General features: G+C 35.6%; 1 protein-coding gene across 1 annotated transcript; it reads right to left on the bottom strand.

The window, feature by feature from the left end:
• Positions 1 to 5633: 5633 nt before the first annotated feature.
• Positions 5634 to 25984, bottom strand: LOC133665247 (transcription cofactor vestigial-like protein 3). The gene is made up of 4 exons (XM_062070495.1): positions 25734 to 25984; positions 9449 to 9791; positions 8857 to 9390; positions 5634 to 6327 (listed from the first exon to the last, which is right to left on the bottom strand). Exons 1-4 carry the CDS (start codon positions 25827 to 25829, stop codon positions 6287 to 6289), a joined length of 1014 nt encoding a protein of 337 aa, XP_061926479.1. The 5' UTR covers positions 25830 to 25984; the 3' UTR covers positions 5634 to 6286.
• Positions 25985 to 26273: the final 289 nt, after the last annotated feature.

Below are 26273 nucleotides of genomic sequence, written 5' to 3'. Positions count from 1 at the left end.
GGTACCGGGCCGCGGCCCGGTGGTTGGGGACCACTGTTTTAGAAAGACTAGGCCTGTATTTTCGTTAGGTAAAAAAAAAATTTCTGAATTTATTTAAAGTTAAAGTTAAAGTTAAAGTACCAATGATTGTCACACACACACTAAGTGTGGTGAACTTTGTCCTCTGCATTTGACCCATCCCCTTGATCACCCCCTGGGAGGTGAGGGGAGCAGTGGGCAGCAGCGTAGCCGCGCCCGGGAATCATTTTTGGTGATTTAACCCCCAATTCCAACCCTTGATGCTGAGTGCCAAGCAGGGAGGTAATGGGTCCCATTTTTATAGTCTTTGGTATGACCCGGCCGGGGTTTGAACTCACAACCTACCGATCTCAGGGCGGACACTAACCACTAGTTCAATGAATATTAACTTGTTAAAGGCCTACTGAAATGAATTTTTTTTATTTAAACGGGGATAGCAGATCCATTCTATGTGTCATACTTGATAATTTTGCGATATTGCCATATTTTTGCTGAAAGGATTTAGTATAGAACAACGTCGATAAAGTTCGCAACTTTTGGTCTCTGATAAAAAAAAAAACCTTGCCCCTACCGGAAGTAGCGTGACGTTGTCAGTTGTTCACTTCCTCATATTTTCCTATTGTTTTCAACGCAGCTAGAGCTATTCGGACCGAGAAAGCGACGATTACCCCATTAATTTGAGCGAGGATGAAAGATTCGTGGATGAGGAACGTTAGAGTGACGGACTAGAATGCAGTGAAATACATATCTTTTTTCGCTCTGACCGTAACTTAGGTACAAGCTGGCTCATTGGATTCCACACTCTCTCCTTTTTCTATTGTGGATCACGGATTTGTATTTTAAACCACCTCGGATACTATATCCTCTTGAAAATGAGAGTCGAGAACGCGAAATGGACATTCACAGTGACTTTTATCTCCACGACAATACATCAACGAAGCTCTTTAGCATGAGCTAACGTGATAGCATCTGTCTCAAATGCAGATAGAAACAAAATAAATAAATCCCTGACTGGAAGGATAGACAGAAGATCAACAATACTATTAAACCATGTACATGTAACTACACGGTTAATAATTCTCAGCCTGGCAAAGCTGTTGCTAACAACGCTAAGGCTAACTTAGCAACTTAGAAACCGGACCTCACAGAGCTATGATAAAAACATTAGCGCTCCACCCACGCTAGCCAGCCCTCATCTGCTCATCAACACCCGTGCTCACCTGCGTTCCAGCGATCGACGGCGCGACGAAGGACTTCACCCCAACACATATGTAGTTGGCGGCTAGCATCGGCTGGCGCGTCTGCTATCCAAGTAAGTCCTTCTTGTTGTGTTGCTACAGCCAGCCGCTAATACACCGATCCCACCTACAACTTTCTTCTTTGTAATCTCCATTGTTCATTAAACAAATTGCAAAAGATTCACCAACACAGATGTCCAGAATACTGTGGAATTATGAAATGAAAACAGAGCTTTTTTGTATTGTATTCAATGGGGAAGGCATACCTCTGTTCCCCTGGCTACATCACGCGCATACGTCATCCTCCAGAGGCTTTTTCAACCGGAAGTTTAGCGGGAAATTTTAAATGTCACTTTATAAGTTAACCCGGCCGTATTGGCATGTGTTGCAATGTTAAGATTTCATCATTGATATATAAACTATCAGACCGCGTGGTCGGTAGTAGTGGCTTTCAGTAGGCCTTTAACGTTATAATGCTGAAATAGGGAGGAGGGCGGGGTGCACAGTGAAACAGTGAACAATTTTGCGACAAAGATGAACCTTTATTGATTGATCTGCAGCCGTGACAAAATATCAGACAATCTCCATTGTCAACGACAGGCAGGAAAATAAAGATAAACACATAGCCTATGTTGTAGGCATAGGAATAGGCTCATACCTTTTTAAGTTGAAATAGAAAAATAAATAAAAAATGTGCCTCATAAGCATTAGGCTGTTTATCACGCGCACAAACTTAAATTATACAACAACATCAGGGTTTTTTGTTTTTTTTGTCCTCTCCAGCTTCTCAGGCAAATCATATAGTTGATGTAGATGCCCATATCGGCTGTTCAGATTTACTTTACAAAAGAGAAGTGTAGGGTACTTCTCTTGTTGCCTTATTTGTATTTGACTTTATTAAATGTATTTATATTAGAAACACAACATGTGTATATAACAAAGGGTGCAAAGTCTGCAGGCAGTAGGAAACACATGGTTAAGTGTAGGGAGTAAAACTGATGGCAGTCTAAAGTTCAAGATTTTTGGAGCTCTTTGTTCAGTGGATCAGATGTTTGATGAAGCTCTGTGTCTATCTACCACCACTACTGTTTTCTGTTTATTTGTTACTGACTGTGGCAGGACACCACTGCCTCTGTTTCACTTTATGTTGCTGGTAAATAATATGGTTGTAGTAGTAGGCTAAAGTTAAATTATTTAGTATGCACTAATTAAAGGGGCAGAGCTTTATGAGACATTTTAGCTTTTATATTTTATAATATATATTTTTTGTAAGAACCACAATTAATAAATATATTTCAGTGAATAACTTATTGTACAAATCTGTATATAAATATGTACATAAAGTGTTGTAATTATATTGTAAAATGGTTGGATGGATGGACGTTTAAAACAAAACTGTTATTATTAATTAGTAAGTATACATTTTTTGAGCCTTTTTAGAGAAAATCAAATCATTGTAGTAAATTATGCAAATTACTCGATGATGTCATGGTGACCACGCTCATAGCCACGCCCCCACCGCCACAGGTATCTTGGCAGTTTATGGGAAACACTGAACACATGTATGTCATCCCTATTTAAACAAAAATACATTAAATAAATAATAATAATAAATTACCTGCAACTTATTGGCCAAAGCAAATAGCTGAAGGGGGGAAATCAAACCCATCAGACTGCACTTTATCATCAAACTTGAATTATAATGAAAATAGACAAACAAAGCAGGCTAAATAGCCTTACATTGTAGCCAATCGGAGATGCGTTTCACTTGAAAGCGAGGCCAAATAATGAACACACAGTAGTATATCTCCAAAAGAAAAAAAAACACAATAAACAACGCAATTGCCTTAATTCCCTTGCATTGTAGTGCGCCCAAACAACACGTAACCATCACAATTATTCAGCTGACCGAACTCAATATAGGTTAGACATGGGCTTATTTGGTATAGCCTAGGTAACGTAGACTGATTCGTTTAACATATCCAACCGTATGTCTACTTACTTTGTTTTTGTTGTTAGCACTATGCAGGAATAAAATGGCATCTACAGTGCCAGGATCAAGGCCGGCCCGTGGCATAGGCCGTATAGGCAAATGCTAAGGGCGCCGTCCATCAGGGGGCGCCACGCCAGTGCCACAAATGTTGGAGAAAAAACAAAAAGAAAAAAAGTTGATACTATTATTTCTAAATACAAAAAATAATCCCACGTTAATTAAAATGCAAAGTAAAGCCTATTTAATAGAAATATTATTTGTTACAACATTACGCCCACCCCCCACCCACCCCCGCACGGTGTGCCCCCTCCCTTCCCGTATCATGACTCTTTTTGGACGTCACCACCAAAAAATCAACACAAGATGTCAAAACGGCCAAAACTGTCAGGTGCCCAGGGAAGAAAAAAGAGAAAAGAAGAGGAGAAACGAGAAAAGACAAAGGTAGCAGGGAGGTAACGTTAGCCTACATGAAATTATTTGTCTGTTACAGAATGTGATAGTAACCTGGCTTTTTAGCATTAAGCTACTGTTACATGATTCGGCAATTGCTAATCAATAAATAGCTAGTTCTGCTTTAATATTGTGGAGGGGGCTAAATTGTTATGGAAAATAATAATGTAACGTTAGGTAATTACAGTACTCCCACCTTACATTCCTCAGGGACATTTGTATTAGATCTTTTAAGCAGGTGTTTTTTTTTTTTACAATGTTATTGCCTTCTGGTTAGCTAATGTTTGCCCTGCAGGTAATAGTCACTTTTCCACCCCTTTATATATTAGGTATAGTTGTAAGCCTAGTTGTTAAAGTGCACATCATTAATGTTAACTAAGCAATATCACATGAGAGGGAATGTTGTTTTTTAATTTGAGCACTGCTGTGATTCGGTTAAAGATAATCATAACATAACATTCTCATATAACATGTTAATTTGCTTTCTTTAAGTAAAAAAAAGGTCAAAGACAAAGCTATTCGGTTTCTTGAGAGTATATACACTTCACTGCCGATGTGGGGGGGGGGGGGGCGCCACCTAAAATCTTGCCTAGGGCGCCAGATTGGTTAGGGCCAGGCCTGGCCAGGATTCATGCAGGCGAGAGCGCCTGGCCTCTAAAATGCGCCCTGCTGCGCTGAAGGAGCGCTCACTTGCGGCACTCAATTGTTGCTGGGACGCATAGGATTCTTTTGGCAAGGTGTTGTAGTCGTGGGAATGATTGTCCTTGTTTCCCCCAAAAGGAAAGTAGATCCGTCGAGATGGAAGTGTTGTGTTGTGCTGCAGAGCCTGATGAATAATTGAATGTTTCAAATAGTGCTGCTCGTTTTTCGTATGTGGGTAACAACATTTAACTATGTATATATATTTCCAAATTGGTTCAAACGCCACCCGCCCGAATCTATTTAAAATCTATTTTTTTCATCATGACGCCCCTGCTTATTTCAGCAAGACAATGCCAAGCCACGTGTTACATCAACGTGGCTTCATAGTAAAAGAGTGCGGGTACTAGACTGGCCTGCCTGTAGTCCAGACGTGTCTCCCATTGAAAATGTGTGGCGCAATATGAAGCCTAAAATAGCAAACTGTTAGGATCCGCTGCTCGGATCACAGTTTGTTTACAGTTTAGTGTCACGTGTGTTTTGTTTCTGTTGCCATGACGGCAGATTTTGCTCACCTGCCTCTGGTTAGCGTTTCGGGACGCGCACCTGTTGCCCGAGCGCTAATCAGAGGGCTATTTAGTCTTCGCCCGGGCAGCACTCTGCCTGGCTTCCTAATTTGCTTTCACGCAACAGCTAACGACAACTTTGTTTCCTGCTAGCTTTCAGGCTATGCTATTTTTTTACTTGCTAGCTCCCATGCTAGTCGTTTTTGTTTTTTCCTGTCTGAGTTAGCTCCAGAATAAATCATTTTTCTACCTGCAAGCTGTGTCCGAGCCCGTCTGCATCCTTGAGAGAACACCACTGCACCTCGATGCGACCAGGTCGTTACAACAACGGAGACCCCCGGACTGTTGAACAACTTAAGCTGTACATCAAGCAAGAATGGGAAAGAATTCCACTTCAAAAATGTGTCACTCCTCAGTTCCCAAACCTTTACAGAGTGTTGTTAAAAGGAAAGGCCATGTAACACAGTGGTAAAAATGACCCTGTGACAACGTTTTTACCCCCTTGTGGAACTGTGCCGTCACTACTCCTCCTGCATACATAACAGTGTTGCTGCCATTAAATTATAAGTAAATGATGATTATTTGCAAAAATTCTCAGTGTGAACATGAAATATCTTGTCTTTGCAGTCTATTCAATAGAATATAAGTTGAAAAGGATTTACAAATCATTGTATTCTCTTTTTATTTACCATTTACACAACGTGACAACTTCACTGCTTTTGGCTTTTTGTAGAATATGAATACAAGTACAATAAAAACATGGGACAGGAAATGAAGATGAATGCGGAGTTGCACACCTGAACTAGTTTACAACTCCACAGCAGAACAATTACCCTTGAAAGCGAATCCAAACGATTCCCGACTCACTTTGGCGTGCAGACGTCTCAAACATTTCTCCACAAAAAGGCTCGCAAGAGCCGTTCAGAAGTCTGGACTCGTTGCCAAGGTCACATTCCAAGCGCGGTCCCGGCATTCTAAAGACGATCACAAAACAACTCTAGGCCTTGGAACGACATAATTTATTATTTACAGGACAACATACGCTTTGCAACACACCATCCCTTTTAGGAGAACAAATCAAATGTAGCATCCAGCCTCCAAAAAGGCAAAAGTGGACTATTAAAAACTACAGTTCCTGTAACAGAACCACTTGGACACCTTCAAAAAATGTGTTAAAGTTTGGAGGAGATGTTTGTCCTCGTCAGCCACAGACGCTCCCCTTCGTGGTTCCATCCGTCAAGTCCGATGGTCTTGACCAAGGGTCCCTAGTCCAGGCATCCCTAAAGTACATAGTCATGCCTCCTCAAGGAGGTTCTCATTAGGGCTGGACTGTTCAGTTTCTGCCACTTTGAGTCTGAAGCCTTCCAGCTCCACATCAAGACTTAGAACCAAACGGAGGACTTTGCTTTGGTTTGGTCATGAGCTGCGGAGAGAGAATAGAGGATGATCAGGTATGGTTCCTCCAGATCAGTGTTGGTCAACCACAGTCTGGTGTGTCGTGGGAGATTGTCTAATTTCACCTATTTGGGTTAAAAATATTTTTTGCAAACCAGTAATTATAGTCTGCAAATGATGTGTTGTTGTTGAGTGTCGGTGTTGTCTAGAACTCGGCAGAGTAACCATGTAATACTCTTCCATAGCAGTAGGTGGCAGCCGGTAGCTAATTGCTTTGTAGATGACGGAAACAGCGGGAGGCATAGTGAAGGTAAAAAGGTGTCTAATGCTGTAACCAAAAGTAAACAAAAGGTGAGTGCCCCTAAGAAAAGGCATTGAAGCTTAGGGAAGGCTATGCAGAACGAAACTAAAACTGAACTGACTACAAAGTAAACAAAAACGGAATGCTGGACGACAGCAAAGACTTACTGCGGAGCAAAGACGGCATCCACAATGTAGATCGGAACATGTCCCCACGAAGAAGGATAAAAACAACTGAAATGTTCTTTATTGCTCAAAGGAAGACATGAAACTGCTACAGGGAAAAACCAAAAAATAGAGAAAAAGCCACCAAAGTAGGAGCGCAAGACAAGAAGTAAAACACTACGCACAGGAAAACAGCAAAAAAGTCCAAATAAGTCAGGGAGTGATGTGACAGGTGGTGACAGTACACCTACTTTGAGACAAGAGCTGTACTGATGCATGCTTGGTTATGCTTTAAAGTCATATCCTCAACCTCCAACCTCAGAGGACAAAGCTACGAACAATGGGAGACCGGGCTTTCTGCTCCGCCGCTCCCAGTCTGTGGAACGCTCTCCCTGACCACCTGAGGGCACCACAGACTGTGGATGCTTTTATAAAAGGCTTAAAAACCCTTCTTTTTAAAAAAAAAAATCTATTTTTATATATATGCGTACCAGTTCTAGCTATTAGGCTGTTCTAGTTTGTATTTTTATTTATTTTTATTATCTTTGTATTTTATTTTTTTTATTTTTTTTTAATACACTGTAGCCCTTTGAGGTTGTTTGCTCAATATAAAGTGCTTTTTACAAATAAAATATATTATTGTTATTATCCAACAATTGCGACTACGACTTTTTACTGTCAATTGAGTTTCGTTTTTTCAACGCAAAAAATGTGCCTTGGCTCAAAAAAGGTTGAAAAACACTGCTCTAGGTCAGTGTTTTTCAACCTTTCTTGAGCCAAGGCACATTTTTTTCATAGAAAAAATCCTGAAGCACACCACCAGCAGAAATCATTAAAAAACGAAATTCAGCAGCCGATATTGACGGTAAAAAGTTGTTCTCGTAATATGACTTTAAAGCATAACCAAGCATGCATCACTATAGCTCTTGTCTCAAAGTAGGTGTACTGTCACCACCTGTCACATCACACCCTGACTTATTTGAAGTTTTTTTAATCTTTTCCAGTGTGTAGTAATTCAGTTCTTGTCTTGCGCTCCTATTTTGGTGGTGTTTCCTGTTTTGTTGGTGTTTTCCTGTAGCAGTTTCATGTCTTCCTTTGAGCGCTAATCCTTGCACCCGTTTTGTTTTAGTAATCAAGACTATTTAAGTGTGTTTTATAGTTTGTGTGGACATTGTTGATTGTCTTGTCATGTTCGGATGTACTTTGTGGACGCCGTCTGCTCCGCTCGTTGTAAGTCTTTGCTGTCGTCCAGCATTCTGTTTTTGTTTACTTTGTAGCCAGTTCAGTTTTAGTTTCTGTGGAGGGGGCCGGGGTCTGCGGGCCTGCCGCGGAGCGGGGTGTGTCAGGACCGGCCTCGAAGCACAGCTGGCAGGTGATTGGATTACCCAGCTGGGGCTGATCATCCAATCACCCGCCATGCTTATTAGCAGCAGCCGGGCCGAGACACCGTTGATGGAGTTGGAGTTGCTGGTGAGCAGACGCACGCACACGTACGAGACCACGGCGAGAGGAAAAGAGATCCAGAGCAGACTGGAAAGTCACGGAGCAGAGGCGGTCGTGGGCTGCTTCCGGAAAAGACTGAAAAGTGGTAGAGCGGAGTGCTGCCCTAGCGTGTGTGCGATGCCAATAAAAGACATTGATAACACCAGACATCCGGGCTATTGTGAAGATTTGTCAGCATCAGAAGAATCCACTAGAGCGACATCACCACAGTTTCGTTCTGCATAACCTTCCCTAAGCTTCAATGCCTTTTCTTAGCGGCCCTCGTCTTTTGTTTATTTTTGGTTTTACCTGAACTCTGCCTCCCACTGTCGTCTGCTTATTGTGATCACGACAAACCGTGTTCCCGACATCTACAAAGCATTTAGCTACCCGCTGCCACCTACTGATATGGAAGAGTATTACATGGTGACTCTGCTGCGCTCTAGACAGTACAGCACTTTATTTGCGGATTTTAATTGCTGGTTAGCAAAAAATACTTTTAACCCAATTAGGTGAAATAACATAATCTCCCACGGCACACCAGACTGTATCTCATGTGGCACAGTGGTTGAAAAACACTGCTCTAGAATGTGTCCTGTGCGCAACCTACCTGCTTCAAACAACTCCAAGGATCCATGGATGGGTGAGGGGGTCCAGGAGACCGATGAAGCCGTGACCGGGCTTGTACTACCGGCCTCCATTTCTGTCTTTGCGCCCTCGCTGTGCGGGGAACTTCCCGCACTGGCTGAGGGCTGGTTGTGGTTCCTCACACCAGGCAGAATAAGAGGACTGAACCTTGAATCTAACGTTGCGCTGTGGCTTGGGTATGACTGGAACATGGGGTGGTGGTGGTGGCGGTGCCGAGTGTGGATGTGGGAATGGGGGTGAGGGTGGTAGACGTCATGGACGTTGGGGTAGCCGCTCGGGCTTTGGGGGTTCAGGCTGTAGGTCCAGCTGTCAGTGAGGGTCGCCAGTGGCTGGAAACTGGCATTGGAGAGCACATGGCCAGCCCAAAGACCTCCATCGGTGTGGTTAAGGGAAATGGGACTGGATGAGAATTCCGGGTGGAGGCAGGTGGTGGAATGGGATGGATAGGTGTTGTTCCAGACCGAGCAGTTTTGACTCTCCGGAAGGGACTCGCCATCTGAAACAAACCAATCAGTTCAGTCTAGTAATTAAATAACTGTACGACATCCTCTTACCTTTCCATGTGTTGGTTGTGCTCGAAGCAGACGGCGGACTCGTACGAAACGGCTTCGTCTCTCTGGTAAGTCCAGCTGACTGACTGAGGGCCCGAGAGAAGTGTTCATCCACCACATCGCCGATGTCTCCTTGGAAGTACGTAAACAAAATACACCGGGAGTTGAGGTACTCTGCTTCTGCCGGTTGAGGTCCGTCTTTCAGATCCAAGTCAGGTATTGACACACATCCAGATTCGGCCCCAAGACCAAGCCGAAGGCCCTGGTCTCTGGCTAGTATTCCTCGTCCTCCAGCTTGCTGCTGGCTCGAGCAGGTGTGCATCTTGGTGTGAGCGCTCAGCCTCCTCTGAAGGGAGAAACACAAGAAGGGTTAAAACACCAAATACACATTTCTTCTAGTTCTTGTTAGCCGTCCAGTGGAGGGTTAGAAGCCTGAGTACCTTGGTGGAGGTCATGAGGACGTGACTGATACACCTGTGCACGGCATTGGCCTATTAGCAGCAGGGATGTAATGATACTGTAAATATTGCAATATTTGTGTTTCAAAATGCGAGAACTTGGAGTACTCTCGTCAGTACATCTGAAGCTCTTGGGTGGGCCGATCTGAAAAGTAAACTCCATCTCCCAAGATCCTTAGCGCAGGGAGTTTAAATCGGAAGTATGGACTCAGAAGAAGTCGACTTGTCGGTCCGATGAGTCAACGGGTTTAACAAGCGCGGACATTCCAAACAATACCCTGGATCTTCCTGCACAGTTCTTTGCACTGAAAGTACTTGTTTGTAGTTTGAAATATGATGAGAATATCATGTTGGTGTTCGGTTAGGTTAGTGTTTTTACCCTAAACATTACCTCCAATTCATTTTATACGTCTTCCTTCAGCGCAATAATACCGTCATCATCATCATCATCATCGGCGGTCACTCGAACGAGTATGACAATCCTCCTGGTAGGGGTGTATCCCTTTGTGGAGGATGCCAGTGCGTGACTTTATTTAACGCAGGGAGACTGGTGCACAGACAGTCACCACACGATCCTTGACAGAATCGGGTCAGGGTCCAGTGGCATGGAGTCCAAGACGACTGGGGACCCTTTTCTGCTGCAGCCTTCTGCCGCCATCGCAGCCGTTGTGGTAGTTCTTAAAACTACCGTCTTCCGCCTGCTCCGCCGTTGAGGTCTTCACCGTATCCCTGGCTAGGGGGCAGTCAGGTACTAGGCCTTTGCCAAGGGCCACCTGGGGTAACAGTAGTAAAGGGGTTGACCTTCTAGTGCCCCAAGACCCCCTAGAGGAGCCTCCACTGCCGGATGCACTTTAACGTCATGCCCAGGACACATAATAATGGTCAATGGGTCAATAATACCGTACCCAGACCTCAATACCGAGTCGAAATCACACCAAGACATTTTGACATTATTAATTAGCAATATCAAAAATACTTTTTAATGTGTATACCGGAGCAAAAACATAGGGCTGTGTCCACTATCTAAGGCGGGGGTCAAGAACCCGCGGCTCTCGAGCCACATGCGGCTGTTTAGCGCCGCCCTAGTGGCTCCCTGGAGCATTTTTTCAAAAAAGTATTGAAAATGGAAAAAGGTGTTTTTTGTTTGAGGACAAACATGACACAAACCTTCCCAATTGTCAGAAAGCCCACGGTTTAGTATGTTTAACAATATGAGTATTTGGTTTTGTCCTACTATATTTCGGCGGTTCTTGAACTCACCATAGTGTGTGGACTGTGACGCGAGAGTTTGTTTACATGTGAAATCTTCCACTCCTTCTTTGTCTCATTTTGTCCACCAAACGTTTTGTGCTGTGCGTGAATGCACAAAGGTGCGCTTTGTTGATGTTAGGACACACACATCTATACCTTTGGCCATTAAAAGCCAGTCATTTCTACAAGTTATCTCACCTTCTGAAAATGTGCAGAATAGATATACAATTTCAACATTTCTGTCAACAAAGATTTGCTTCAGCCTGCGAAACGTGGTCATTTTGATAGTAGGCTAATATAGACACTTACTTCATTATAACACTTATACAAGACTTTTAAAGTCATTTTGATAGTAGGCTAATATAGACACTTACTTCATTATAACACTTATACAAGACTTTTAAAGTCATTTTGATAGTAGGCTAATATAGACACTTACTTCATTAGAACACTTATACAAGACTTTTAAAGTCATTTTGATAGTAGGCTAATATAGCTAATATAGACACTTACATCATGTGTTGCCTTCATTATAACACTTATATAAGACTTTTAAAGTCATTTTGATAGTAGGCTAATATAGACACTTACACCATGTGTTGCCTTCATTATAACACTTATATCAGACTTTTAAAGTCATTTTGATAGTAGGCTAATATAGACACTTACACCATGTGTTGCCTTCATTATAACTTTTATATCAGACTTTTAAAGTCATTTTGATAGTAGGCTAATATAGCTAATATAGACACTTACATCATGTGTTGTCTTCATTATAACACTTATATAAGACTTTTAAAGTCATTTTGATAGTAGGCTAATATAGCTAATATAGACACTTACGTCGTGTGTTGCCTTCATTATAACACTTATATCAGACTTTTAAAGTAATTTTGATAGTAGGCTAATATAGCTAATATAGACACTTACACCATGTGTTGCCTTCATTATAACACTTATATCAGACTTTTAAAGTAATTTGATAGTAGGCTAATATAGCTAATATAGGCACTTACATCATGTGTTGACTTCATTATAACACTTATATCAGACTTTTAAAGTCATTTTGATAGTAGGCTAATATAGCTAATATAGACACTTACATCATGTGTTGCCTTCATTATAACACTTATATCAGACTTTTAATGTCATTTTGATAGTAGGCTAATAAAGCTAATATAGACACTTACACCATGTGTTGCCTTCATTATAACACTTATATCAGACTTTTAAAGTCATTTTGATAGTAGGCTAATATAGCTAATATAGACACTTACACCATGTGTTGCCTTCATTATAACACTTATATAAGACTTTTAAAGTCATTTTGATAGTAGGCTAATAAAGCTAATATAGACACTTACACCATGTGTTGCCTTCATTATAACACTTATATAAGACTTTTAAAGTCATTTTGATAGTAGGCTAATATAGCTAATATAGACACTTACATCATGTGTTGCCTTCATTATAACACTTATATAAGACTTTTAAAGTCATTTTGATAGTAGGCTAATGTAGCTAATATAGACACTTACATCACGTGTTGCCTTTATTATAACACTTATATAAGACTTTTAAAGTCATTTTGATAGTAGGCTAATGTAGCTAATATAGACACTTACATCACGTGTTGCCTTCATTATAACACTTATATCAGACTTTTAAAGTAATTTTGATAGTAGGCTAATAAAGCTAATATAGACACTTACATCATGTGTTGACTTCATTATAACACTTATATCAGACTTTTAAAGTCATTTTGATAGTAGGCTAATATAGCTAATATAGACACTTACATCATGTGTTGCCTTCATTATAACACTTATATCAGACTTTTAATGTCATTTTGATAGTAGGCTAATAAAGCTAATATAGACACTTACACCATGTGTTGCCTTCATTATAACACTTATATAAGACTTTTAAAGTCATTTTGATAGTAGGCTAATATAGCTAATATAGACACTTACACCATGTGTTGCCTTCATTATAACACTTATATAAGACTTTTAAAGTCATTTTGATAGTAGGCTAATAAAGCTAATATAGACACTTACACCATGTGTTGCCTTCATTATAACACTTATATAAGACTTTTAAAGTCATTTTGATAGTAGGCTAATATAGACACTTACTTCATTATAACACTTATACAAGACTTTTAAAGTCATTTTGATAGTAGGCTAATATAGACACTTACTTCATTATAACACTTATACAAGACTTTTAAAGTCATTTTGATAGTAGGCTAATATAGCTAATATAGACACTTACATCATGTGTTGCCTTCATTATAACACTTATATAAGACTTTTAAAGTCATTTTGATAGTAGGCTAATAAAGCTAATATAGACACTTACACCATGTGTTGCCTTCATTATAACACTTATATAAGACTTTTAAAGTCATTTTGATAGTAGGCTAATATAGCTAATATAGACACTTACACCATGTGTTGCCTTCATTATAACACTTATATAAGACTTTTAAAGTCATTTTGATAGTAGGCTAATAAAGCTAATATAGACACTTACACCATGTGTTGCCTTCATTATAACACTTATATAAGACTTTTAAAGTCATTTTGATAGTAGGCTAATATAGCTAATATAGACACTTACATCATGTGTTGCCTTCATTATAACACTTATATAAGACTTTTAAAGTCATTTTGATAGTAGGCTAATATAGACACTTACATCATGTGTTACCTTCATTATAACACATATCAGACTTTTAAAGTCATTTTGATAGTAGGCTAATATAGCTAATATAGACACTTACACCATGTGTTGCCTTCATTATAACACTTATACAAGACTTTTAAAGTCATTTTGATAGTAGGCTAATATAGCTAATATAGACACTTACATCATGTGTAGCCTTCATTATAACACTTATATAAGACTTTTAAAGTCATTTTGATAGTAGGCTAATATAGCTAATATAGACACTTACACCATGTGTTGCCTTCATTATAACACTTATATAAGACTTTTAATGTCATTTTGATAGTAGGCTAATATAGCTAATATAGACACTTACATCATGTGTTGCCTTCATTATAACACTTATATAAGACTTTTAAAGTCATTTTGATAGTAGGCTAATATAGCTAATATAGACACTTACATCATGTGTTGCCTTCATTATAACACTTATATAATACTTTTAAAGTCATTTTGATAGTAGGCTAAAATAGCTAATATAAACACTTACATCATGTGTTGCCTTCATTATAACACTTATATAATACTTTTAAAGTCATTTTGATAGTAGGCTAATATAGCTAATATAGACACTTACATCATGTGTTGTCTTCATTATAACACTTATATAAGACTTTTAATGTCATTTTGATAGTAGGCTAATATAGCTAATATAGACACTTACATCATGTGTTGCCTTCATTATAACACTTATATAAGACTTTTAATGTCATTTTGATAGTAGGCTAATATAGCTAATATAGACACTTACATCATGTGTTGCCTTCATTATAACACTTATATCAGACTTTTAAAGTAATTTTGATAGTAGGCTAATAAAGCTAATATGGACACTTACATCATGTGTTGCCTTCATTATAACACTTATATAAGACTTTTAAAGTCATTTTGATAGTAGGCTAATATAGCTAATATAGACACGTACACCATGTGTTGCCTTCATTATAACACTTATATAAGACTTTTAAAGTCATTTTGATAGTAGGCTAATAAAGCTAATATAGACACTTACACCATGTGTTGCCTTCATTATAACACTTATATAAGACTTTTAAAGTCATTTTGATAGTAGGCTAATATAGCTAATATAGACACTTACATCATGTGTTGCCTTCATTATAACACTTATATAAGACTTTTAATGTCATTTTGATAGTAGGCTAATATAGCTAATATAGACACTTACATCATGTGTTGCCTTCATTATAACACTTATATAAGACTTTTAAAGTCATTTTGATAGTAGGCTAATATAGACACTTACATCATGTGTTACCTTCATTATAACACTTATATCAGACTTTTAAAGTCATTTTGATAGTAGGCTAATATAGCTAATATAGACACTTACATCATGTGTTGCCTTCATCATAACACTTATATCAGACTTTTAAAGTCATTTTGATAGTAGGCTAATATAGCTAATATAGACACTTACACCATGTGTTGCCTTCATTATAACACTTATACAAGACTTTTAAAGTCATTTTGATAGTAGGCTAATATAGCTAATATAGACACTTACATCATGTGTAGCCTTCATTATAACACGTATATAAGACTTTTAAAGTCATTTTGATAGTAGGCTAATATAGCTAATATAGACACTTACACCATGTGTTGCCTTCATTATAACACTTATATAAGACTTTTAATGTCATTTTGATAGTAGGCTAATATAGCTAATATAGACACTTACATCATGTGTTGCCTTCATTATAACACTTATATAAGACTTTTAATGTCATTTTGATAGTAGGCTAATATAGCTAATATAGACACTTACATCATGTGTTGCCTTCATTATAACACTTATATAAGACTTTTAATGTCATTTTGATAGTAGGCTAATATAGCTAATATAGACACTTACATCATGTGTTGCCTTCATTATAACACTTATATAAGACTTTTAATGTCATTTTGATAGTAGGCTAATATAGCTAATATAGACACTTACATCATGTGTTGCCTTCATTATAACACTTATATAAGACTTTTAAAGTCATTTTGATAGTAGGCTAATATAGCTAATATAGACACTTACATCATGTGTTGTCTTCATTATAACACTTATATAAGACTTTTAATGTCATTTTGATAGTAGGCTAATATAGCTAATATAGACACTTACATCATGTGTTGCCTTCATTATAACACTTATATAAGACTGTTAATGTCATTTTGATAGTAGGCTAATATAGCTAATATAGACACTTACATCATGTGTTGCCTTCATTATAACACTTATATCAGACTTTTAAAGTAATTTTGATAGTAGGCTAATAAAGCTAATATAGACACTTACATCATGTGTTGCCTTCATTATAACACTTATATAAGACTTTTAAAGTCATTTTGATAGTAGGCTAATGTAGCTAATATAGACACTTACATCACGTGTTGCCTTCATTATAACACTTTTATAAGACTTTTAAAGTCATTTTGATAGTAGGCTAATGTAGCTAATATAGACACTTACATCACGTGTTGCCTTCATTATAACACTTATATCAGACTTTTAAAGTAATTTTGATAGTAGGCTAATAAAGCTAATATAGACACTTACATCATGTGTTGACTTCATTATAACACTTATATCAGACTTTTAAAGTCATTTTGATAGTAGGCTAATATAGCTAATATAGACACTTACATCATGTGTTGCCTTCATTATAACACTTATATCAGACTTTTAATGTCATTTTGATAGTAGGCTAATAAAGCTAATATAGACACTTACACCATGTGTTGCCTTCATTATAACACTTATATAAGACTTTTAAAGTCATTTTGATAGTAGGCTAATATAGCTAATATAGACACTTACATCACGTGTTGCCTTCATTATAACACTTATATAAGACTTTTAAAGTCATTTTGATAGTAGGCTAATGTAGCTAATATAGACACTTACATCACGTGTTGCCTTCATTATAACACTTATATCAGACTTTTAAAGTAATTTTGATAGTAGGCTAATATAGACACTTACATCATGTGTTGACTTCATTATAACACTTATATCAGACTTTTAAAGTCATTTTGATAGTAGGCTAATATAGCTAATATAGACACTTACATCATGTGTTGCCTTCATTATAACACTTATATAAGACTTTTAAAGTCATTTTGATAGTAGGCTAATATAGCTAATATAGACACTTACATCATGTGTTGCCTTCATTATAACACTTATATAAGACTTTTAATGTCATTTTGATAGTAGGCTAATATAGCTAATATAGACACTTACATCATGTGTTGCCTTCATTATAACACTTATATAAGACTTTTAAAGTCATTTTGATAGTAGGCTAATATAGACACTTACTTCATTATAACACTTATACAAGACTTTTAAAGTCATTTTGATAGTAGGCTAATATAGACACTTACTTCATTATAACACTTATACAAGACTTTTAAAGTCATTTTGATAGTAGGCTAATATAGCTAATATAGACACTTACATCATGTGTTGCCTTCATTATAACACTTATATAAGACTTTTAAAGTCATTTTGATAGTAGGCTAATAAAGCTAATATAGACACTTACACCATGTGTTGCCTTCATTATAACACTTATATAAGACTTTTAAAGTCATTTTGATAGTAGGCTAATATAGCTAATATAGACACTTACACCATGTGTTGCCTTCATTATAACACTTATATAAGACTTTTAAAGTCATTTTGATAGTAGGCTAATAAAGCTAATATAGACACTTACACCATGTGTTGCCTTCATTATAACACTTATATAAGACTTTTAAAGTCATTTTGATAGTAGGCTAATATAGCTAATATAGACACTTACATCATGTGTTGCCTTCATTATAACACTTATATAAGACTTTTAATGTCATTTTGATAGTAGGCTAATATAGCTAATATAGACACTTACATCATGTGTTGCCTTCATTATAACACTTATATAAGACTTTTAAAGTCATTTTGATAGTAGGCTAATATAGACACTTACTTCATTATAACACTTATACAAGACTTTTAAAGTCATTTCGATAGTAGGCTAATATAGACACTTACTTCATTATAACACTTATACAAGACTTTTAAAGTCATTTTGATAGTAGGCTAATATAGCTAATATAGACACTTACATCATGTGTTGCCTTCATTATAACACTTATATCAGACTTTTAATGTCATTTTGATAGTAGGCTAATAAAGCTAATATAGACACTAACACCATGTGTTGCCTTCATTATAACACTTATATAAGACTTTTAAAGTCATTTTGATAGTAGGCTAATATAGCTAATATAGACACTTACACCATGTGTTGCCTTCATTATAACACTTATATAAGACTTTTAAAGTCATTTTGATAGTAGGCTAATAAAGCTAATATAGACACTTACACCATGTGTTGCCTTCATTATAACACTTATATAAGACTTTTAAAGTCATTTTGATAGTAGGCTAATATAGCTAATATAGACACTTACATCATGTGTTGCCTTCATTATAACACTTATATAAGACTTTTAATGTCATTTTGATAGTAGGCTAATATAGCTAATATAGACACTTACATCATGTGTTGCCTTCATTATAACACTTATATAAGACTTTTAAAGTCATTTTGATAGTAGGCTAATATAGACACTTACATCATGTGTTACCTTCATTATAACACATATCAGACTTTTAAAGTCATTTTGATAGTAGGCTAATATAGCTAATATAGACACTTACACCATGTGTTGCCTTCATTATAACACTTATACAAGACTTTTAAAGTCATTTTGATAGTAGGCTAATATAGCTAATATAGACACTTACATCATGTGTAGCCTTCATTATAACACTTATATAAGACTTTTAAAGTCATTTTGATAGTAGGCTAATATAGCTAATATAGACACTTACACCATGTGTTGCCTTCATTATAACACTTATATAAGACTTTTAATGTCATTTTGATAGTAGGCTAATATAGCTAATATAGACACTTACATCATGTGTTGCCTTCATTATAACACTTATATAAGACTTTTAAAGTCATTTTGATAGTAGGCTAATATAGCTAATATAGACACTTACATCATGTGTTGCCTTCATTATAACACTTATATAATACTTTTAAAGTCATTTTGATAGTAGGCTAATATAGCTAATATAGAAACTTACATCATGTGTTACCTTCATTATATCACTTATATAATACTTTTAAAGTCATTTTGATAGTAGGCTAAAATAGCTAATATAGACACTTACATCATGTGTTGCCTTCATTATAACACTTATATAATACTTTTAAAGTCATTTTGATAGTAGGCTAATATAGCTAATATAGACACTTACATCATGTGTTGTCTTCATTATAACACTTATATAAGACTTTTAATGTCATTTTGATAGTAGGCTAATATAGCTAATATAGACACTTACATCATGTGTTGCCTTCATTATAACACTTATATAAGACTTTTAATGTCATTTTGATAGTAGGCTAATATAGCTAATATAGACACTTACATCATGTGTTGCCTTCATTATAACACTTATATCAGACTTTTAAAGTAATTTTGATAGTAGGCTAATAAAGCTAATATGGACACTTACATCATGTGTTGCCTTCATTATAACACTTATATAAGACTTTTAAAGTCATTTTGATAGTAGGCTAATATAGCTAATATAGACACTTACACCATGTGTTGCCTTCATTATAACACTTATATAAGACTTTTAAAGTCATTTTGATAGTAGGCTAATAAAGCTAATATAGACACTTACACCATGTGTTGCCTTCATTATAACACTTATATAAGACTTTTAAAGTCATTTTGATAGTAGGCTAATATAGCTAATATAGACACTTACATCATGTGTTGCCTTCATTATAACACTTATATAAGACTTTTAATGTCATTTTGATAGTAGGCTAATATAGCTAATATAGACACTTACATCATGTGTTGCCTTCATTATAACACTTATATAAGACTTTTAAAGTCATTTTGATAGTAGGCTAATATAGACACTTACATCATGTGTTACCTTCATTATAACACTTATATCAGACTTTTAAAGTCATTTTGATAGTAGGCTAATATAGCTAATATAGACACTTACATCATGTGTTGCCTTCATCATAACACTTATATCAGACTTTTAAAGTCATTTTGATAGTAGGCTAATATAGCTAATATAGACACTTACACCATGTGTTGCCTTCATTATAACACTTATACAAGACTTTTAAAGTCATTTTGATAGTAGGCTAATATAGCTAATATAGACACTTACATCATGTGTAGCCTTCATTATAACACGTATATAAGACTTTTAAAGTCATTTTGATAGTAGGCTAATATAGCTAATATAGACACTTACACCATGTGTTGCCTTCATTATAACACTTATATAAGACTTTTAATGTCATTTTGATAGTAGGCTAATATAGCTAATATAGACACTTACATCATGTGTTGCCTTCATTATAACACTTATATAAGACTTTTAATGTCATTTTGATAGTAGGCTAATATAGCTAATATAGACACTTACATCATGTGTTGCCTTCATTATAACACTTATATAAGACTTTTAATGTCATTTTTATAGTAGGCTAATATAGCTAATATAGACACTTACATCATGTGTTGCCTTCATTATAACACTTATATCAGACTTTTAAAGTAATTTTGATAGTAGGCTAATAAAGCTAATATAGACACTTACATCATGTGTTGCCTTCATTATAACACTTATATAAGACTTTTAAAGTCATTTTGATAGTAGGCTAATATAGCTAATATTGACACTTACATCATGTGTTGTCTTCATTATAACACTTATATAAGACTTTTAATGTCATTTTGATAGTAGGCTAATATAGCTAATATAGACACTTACATCATGTGTTGCCTTCATTATAACACTTATATAAGACTGTTAATGTCATTTTGTTAGTAGGCTAATATAGCTAATATAGACACTTACATCATGTGTTGCCTTCATTATAACACTTATATCAGACTTTTAAAGTAATTTTGATAGTAGGCTAATAAAGCTAATATAGACACTTACATCATGTGTTGCCTTCATTATAACACTTATATAAGACTTTTAAAGTCATTTTGATAGTAGGCTAATATAGCTAATATAGACACTTACATCATGTGTTGCCTTCATTATAACACTTATATAAGACTTTTAAAGTCATTTTGATAGTAGGCTAATATAGCTAATATAGACACTTACATCATGTGTTGTCTTCATTATAACACTTATATAAGACTTTTAATGTCATTTTGATAGTAGGCTAATATAGCTAATATAGACACTTACATCATGTGTTGCCTTCATTATAACACTTATATAAGACTGTTAATGTCATTTTGATAGTAGGCTAATATAGCTAATATAGACACTTACATCATGTGTTGCCTTCATTATAACACTTATATCAGACTTTTAAAGTAATTTTGATAGTAGGCTAATAAAGCTAATGCACACTTACATCATGTAATGCACACTTACATCATGTGTTGCCTTCATTATAACACTTATATAAGACTTTTAAAGTCATTTTGATAGTAGGCTAATATAGCTAATATAGACACTTACATCATGTGTTGCCTTCATTATAACACTTATATAAGACTTTTAAAGTCATTTTGATAGTAGGCTAATATAGCTAATATAGACACTTACATCATGTGTTGCCTTCATTATAACACTTATATCAGACTTTTAAAGTAATTTTGATAGTAGGCTAATAAAGCTAATATAGACACTTACATCATGTGTTGCCTTCATTATAACACTTATATAAGACTTTTAAAGTCATTTTGATAGTAGGCTAATATAGCTAATATAGACACTTACATCATGTGTTGCCTTCATTATAACACTTATATAAGACTTTTAAAGTCATTTTGATAGTAGGCTAATATAGCTAATATAGACACTTACATCATGTGTTGTCTTCATTATAACACTTATATAAGACTTTTAATGTCATTTTGATAGTAGGCTAATATAGCTAATATAGACACTTACATCATGTGTTGCCTTCATTATAACACTTATATAAGACTGTTAATGTCATTTTGATAGTAGGCTAATATAGCTAATATAGACACTTACATCATGTGTTGCCTTCATTATAACACTTATATCAGACTTTTAAAGTAATTTTGATAGTAGGCTAATAAAGCTAATATAGACACTTACATCATGTGTTGCCTTCATTATAACACTTATATAAGACTTTTAAAGTCATTTTGATAGTAGGCTAATATAGCTAATATAGACACTTACATCATGTGTTGCCTTCATTATAACACTTATATAAGACTTTTAAAGTCATTTTGATAGTAGGCTAATATAGCTAATATAGACACTTACATCATGTGTTGCCTTCATTATAACACTTATACAAGACTGTTAATGTCATTTTGATAGTAGGCTAATATAGCTAATATAGACACTTACATCATGTGTTGCCTTCATTATAACACTTATATCAGACTTTTAAAGTAATTTTGATAGTAGGCTAATAAAGCTAATATAGACACTTACATCATGTGTTGCCTTCATTATAACACTTATATAAGACTTTTAAAGTCATTTTGATAGTAGGCTAATATAGCTAATATAGACACTTACATCATGTGTTGCCTTCATTATAACACTTATATAAGACTTTTAAAGTCATTTTGATAGTAGGCTAATATAGCTAATATAGACACTTACATCATGTGTTGTCTTCATTATAACACTTATATAAGGCTTTTAAAGTCATTTTGATAGTAGGCTAATATAGCTAATATAGACACTTACATCATGTGTTGCCTTCATTATAACACTTATATAAGACTTTTAATGTCATTTTGATAGTAGGCTAATATAGCTAATATAGACACTTACATCATGTGTTGCCTTCATTATAACACTTATATAAGACTTTTAATGTCATTTTGATAGTAGGCTAATATAGCTAATATAGACACTTACATCATGTGTTGCCTTCATTATAACACTTATATCAGACTTTTAAAGTAATTTTGATAGTAGGCTAATAAAGCTAATATAGACACTTACATCATGTGTTGCCTTCATTATAACACTTATATAAGACTTTTAAAGTCATTTTGATAGTAGGCTAATATAGCTAATATAGACACTTACATCATGTGTTGTCTTCATTATAACACTTATATAAGACTTTTAATGTCATTTTGATAGTAGGCTAATATAGCTAATATAGACACTTACATCATGTGTTGCCTTCATTATAACACTTATATAAGACTGTTAATGTCATTTTGATAGTAGGCTAATATAGCTAATATAGACACTTACATCATGTGTAGCCTTCATTATAACACTTATATCAGACTTTTAAAGTAATTTTGATAGTAGGCTAATAAAGCTAATATAGACACTTACATCATGTGTTGCCTTCATTATAACACTTATATAAGACTTTTAAAGTCATTTTGATAGTAGGCTAATATAGCTAATATAGACACTTACATCATGTGTTGCCTTCATTATAACACTTATATAAGACTTTTAAAGTCATTTTGATAGTAGGCTAATATAGCTAATATAGACACTTACATCATGTGTTGCTTTCATTATAACACTTATACAAGACTTTTAAAGTCATTTTGATAGTAGGCTAATATAGCTAATATAGACACGTATATCATGTGTTGCCTTCATTATAACACTTATATACGGCTTTTCATTTTTTTCAAGACAGATTTGTTTTTTGTGTTTTTGTTCCAATATGGCTCTTTCAACTTTTTGGGTTGCCAAACCCCTCATGTAAGGGAATGTCTCAAATGTACTTATTTTAATATTTATTCAAATGACTTTACTTTACAATATTTCCTCAACTCTAGTTTGACAATAACATGAATATATTTACACCTGTCTACATTAACTCTTTATATGTGATTTAAAAATGGAAATATTGCATCTTTTACAGTCCGTCAAACAGAATCACAGTTCGACTACATTCGTAGTGCATACAGAGTCAGAAGCAGTCTTCTATGGATCTGATCCAGTCTTCATATCGAGTGACAATATAATACTAAATCTTACTAAAGTTGTTCAGGCACTTCTAAAACTCTCAAATCAGGTTCTTTGTTGTGCTCTTTAATTAATATTTCAGATGTGGAAAAAAAATGACGGACTTTAGGGGTGCTCAAAAACTTTAAAACATGTTTTAAAAAATATATTTTTCCCGATTCTAAATCGATTCATAATTTTCAAGAACCCGTTTTGAAAAACGATTCGATTTTGATTCTTGGAATGACGATTCTAGTCAGAATCGATTTATTGTTAGCTATAAAAAAAAAATTGCTAAACCTTTTCAAAAGTAATGCTTTTTAAGAATTATTATTATTTATTTATTTTTATTTAAAATAAAAAAAAAGGTATTTATTTTTTTAAATGTTATTTTATTTTTTTTCAATAAGAATAATTGTTTTAAAAGACATTTTAATGCCATTTATGGGTTTAGTTGAATATGTCAAAGTCGTTTTTGTAACCTGCTAACTGTTTTTGCAAAGGTTATTACTAGAGATGTCCGATAATATCGGACTGCCGATATCATCGGCCGATAAATGCTTTAAAATGTGATATCGGAAATTATCGGTTTTAAAAAGTAAAATTTATGACTTTTTTAAAACGCCGCTGTACGGAGTGGTACACGGACGTAGGGAGAAGTACAGAGCAGTTGCATCTCCCGGTCATACTTGCCGACTCTCCCGATTTTCCAGAGAGACTCACGAATTTTGTTTTTTTATTTTATTTTATTTTATTTTATTTTATTTTATTTTATTTTATTTTATTTTATTTTATTTTTTTGGTCCTGTCCAGCTTCTCAGGCAAAACATATAGTTGATGTAGATGTATTTGACTTCATTAAATGTATTTATATTATCATTTGGTGCAGCCAAATGATAATATAAAATAAAAATACAATAATAATAATAATAATAATAATAATAATAATAATAATAATAATAATAATAATAATAATAATTTTTAAAAAATAATAATAATAATAAATAATTATTTAAAAAAATAATTAAAAAAATAAAACCAACCGGGCAGGAGGGGATAGAAAGAGAAAAAAAAGGAAGACTCCTGAATTTCAAGCTGCTGTTTTGAGGCATGTTAAAAAAAATAATGCACTTTGTGACTTCAATAATAAATATGGCAGTGCCATGTTGGCATTTTTTTCCATAACTTGAGTTTATTTATTTTTGGAAAACCTTGTTACATTGTTTAATGCATCCAGCGGGGCATCGCAACAAAATTAGGCATAATAATGTGTTAATTCCACCACTGTATATATCGGTATCGGTTGATATCGGAATCGGTAATTAAGAGTTGGACAATATCGGAATATCGGCAAAAAAGCCTTTATCGGACATCTCTAACTATTACAGAACATTATAAATTGCTAGAATCGGTTTGAATCGGATTTGAATCTAACCAAGAATCGAAATTGAATCACCAATTGTATTTAACCTCATTTAATTATTATTTTCTTAACACTTTGGATTGCCTTGTGTATGAAGTGTGCTCTATAAATAAACTTGCTCTGCTGGCTGGGGAGAGGGATAAGTCTGGACTTCTCTGCTTAGGCTGCTACCCCCGCGACCCCACCTCGGATAAGCGGAAGAAAATGGATGGATGGATGGATGGATGACCTCATTTTTACAGCAAATATTGGGAGAATCGGTCTGAATGGAATGGCGATCCAATGTGGTCAGAGTCCCGTGAATAGAAGCGAAGGCTGCTGCCGTTGTGCCAGTTAGCAAGGCGTGAAAGAAGGTGCCCTCACCTGTGGCTGCTGGTTGTAGTAGGTGGAGGCGTAGGCGTCTGCGGGCAGGAGGTGTGCTCCATAGCTTTGGTGGTACATGACATCCAGGCAGCTCATAGCGAGAGGAAGAGCGCTGGGAGGCTTGAGGCCGCTCGCCTGACGGCGGCCTGCAGATATGTGCAGAGGCACACAATGGCCATGCCGTCCCGCTTCAATGCGCACAAAGTGTCTCCAGCTGTGCGCCGCCCCGGCCCCACAAAGTAGACCAGGAACTTGTGACACCGGAGCAGAGTGAAAAACTCCCAGGCAAGACTTTGGCGCTGGTCTGATTGGCTGTTGGCCTTTCTCTCCCCCTCCCGCTCGCTCTTTGGGCTGGCCAGCGGGAGTGAGCGGGACCGGACTCCAGGAGGACGCACGCCCCCTTGGGAAGGGTCTTGAAGTGCAAGCACGGCCCACTCATCTGCACATAAACCTGGCAAACAACTGCATGACTTTTACTGTACTTTTTTACAGTCTTTTACAGGAACTGATTTCACACATCAAAGTTGCAACTAAACCTGC

This window comes from Entelurus aequoreus, linkage group LG14, assembly GCF_033978785.1.
Source record: "Entelurus aequoreus isolate RoL-2023_Sb linkage group LG14, RoL_Eaeq_v1.1, whole genome shotgun sequence".
Classification (NCBI taxonomy): Eukaryota; Metazoa; Chordata; class Actinopteri; order Syngnathiformes; family Syngnathidae; genus Entelurus; species Entelurus aequoreus.
The sequence above is the reverse complement of the archived record's forward strand: the minus strand, read 5'-3'. Positions and strand labels throughout refer to the sequence as shown.

Coding starts and splice junctions, on each gene's coding strand:
- LOC133665247 (XM_062070495.1), bottom strand. CDS start 25,829: ATGAGCTGCCTGGATGTCATGTACCACCAAAGCTATGGAGCACACCTC. Junction 9,792..25,733: donor ACTACAACCAGCAGCCACAG/GTGAGGGCACCT, acceptor TTCTCCCTTCAG/AGGAGGCTGAGCGCTCACAC. Junction 9,391..9,448: donor CACAACCAACACATGGAAAG/GTAAGAGGATGT, acceptor GGTTTGTTTCAG/ATGGCGAGTCCCTTCCGGAG.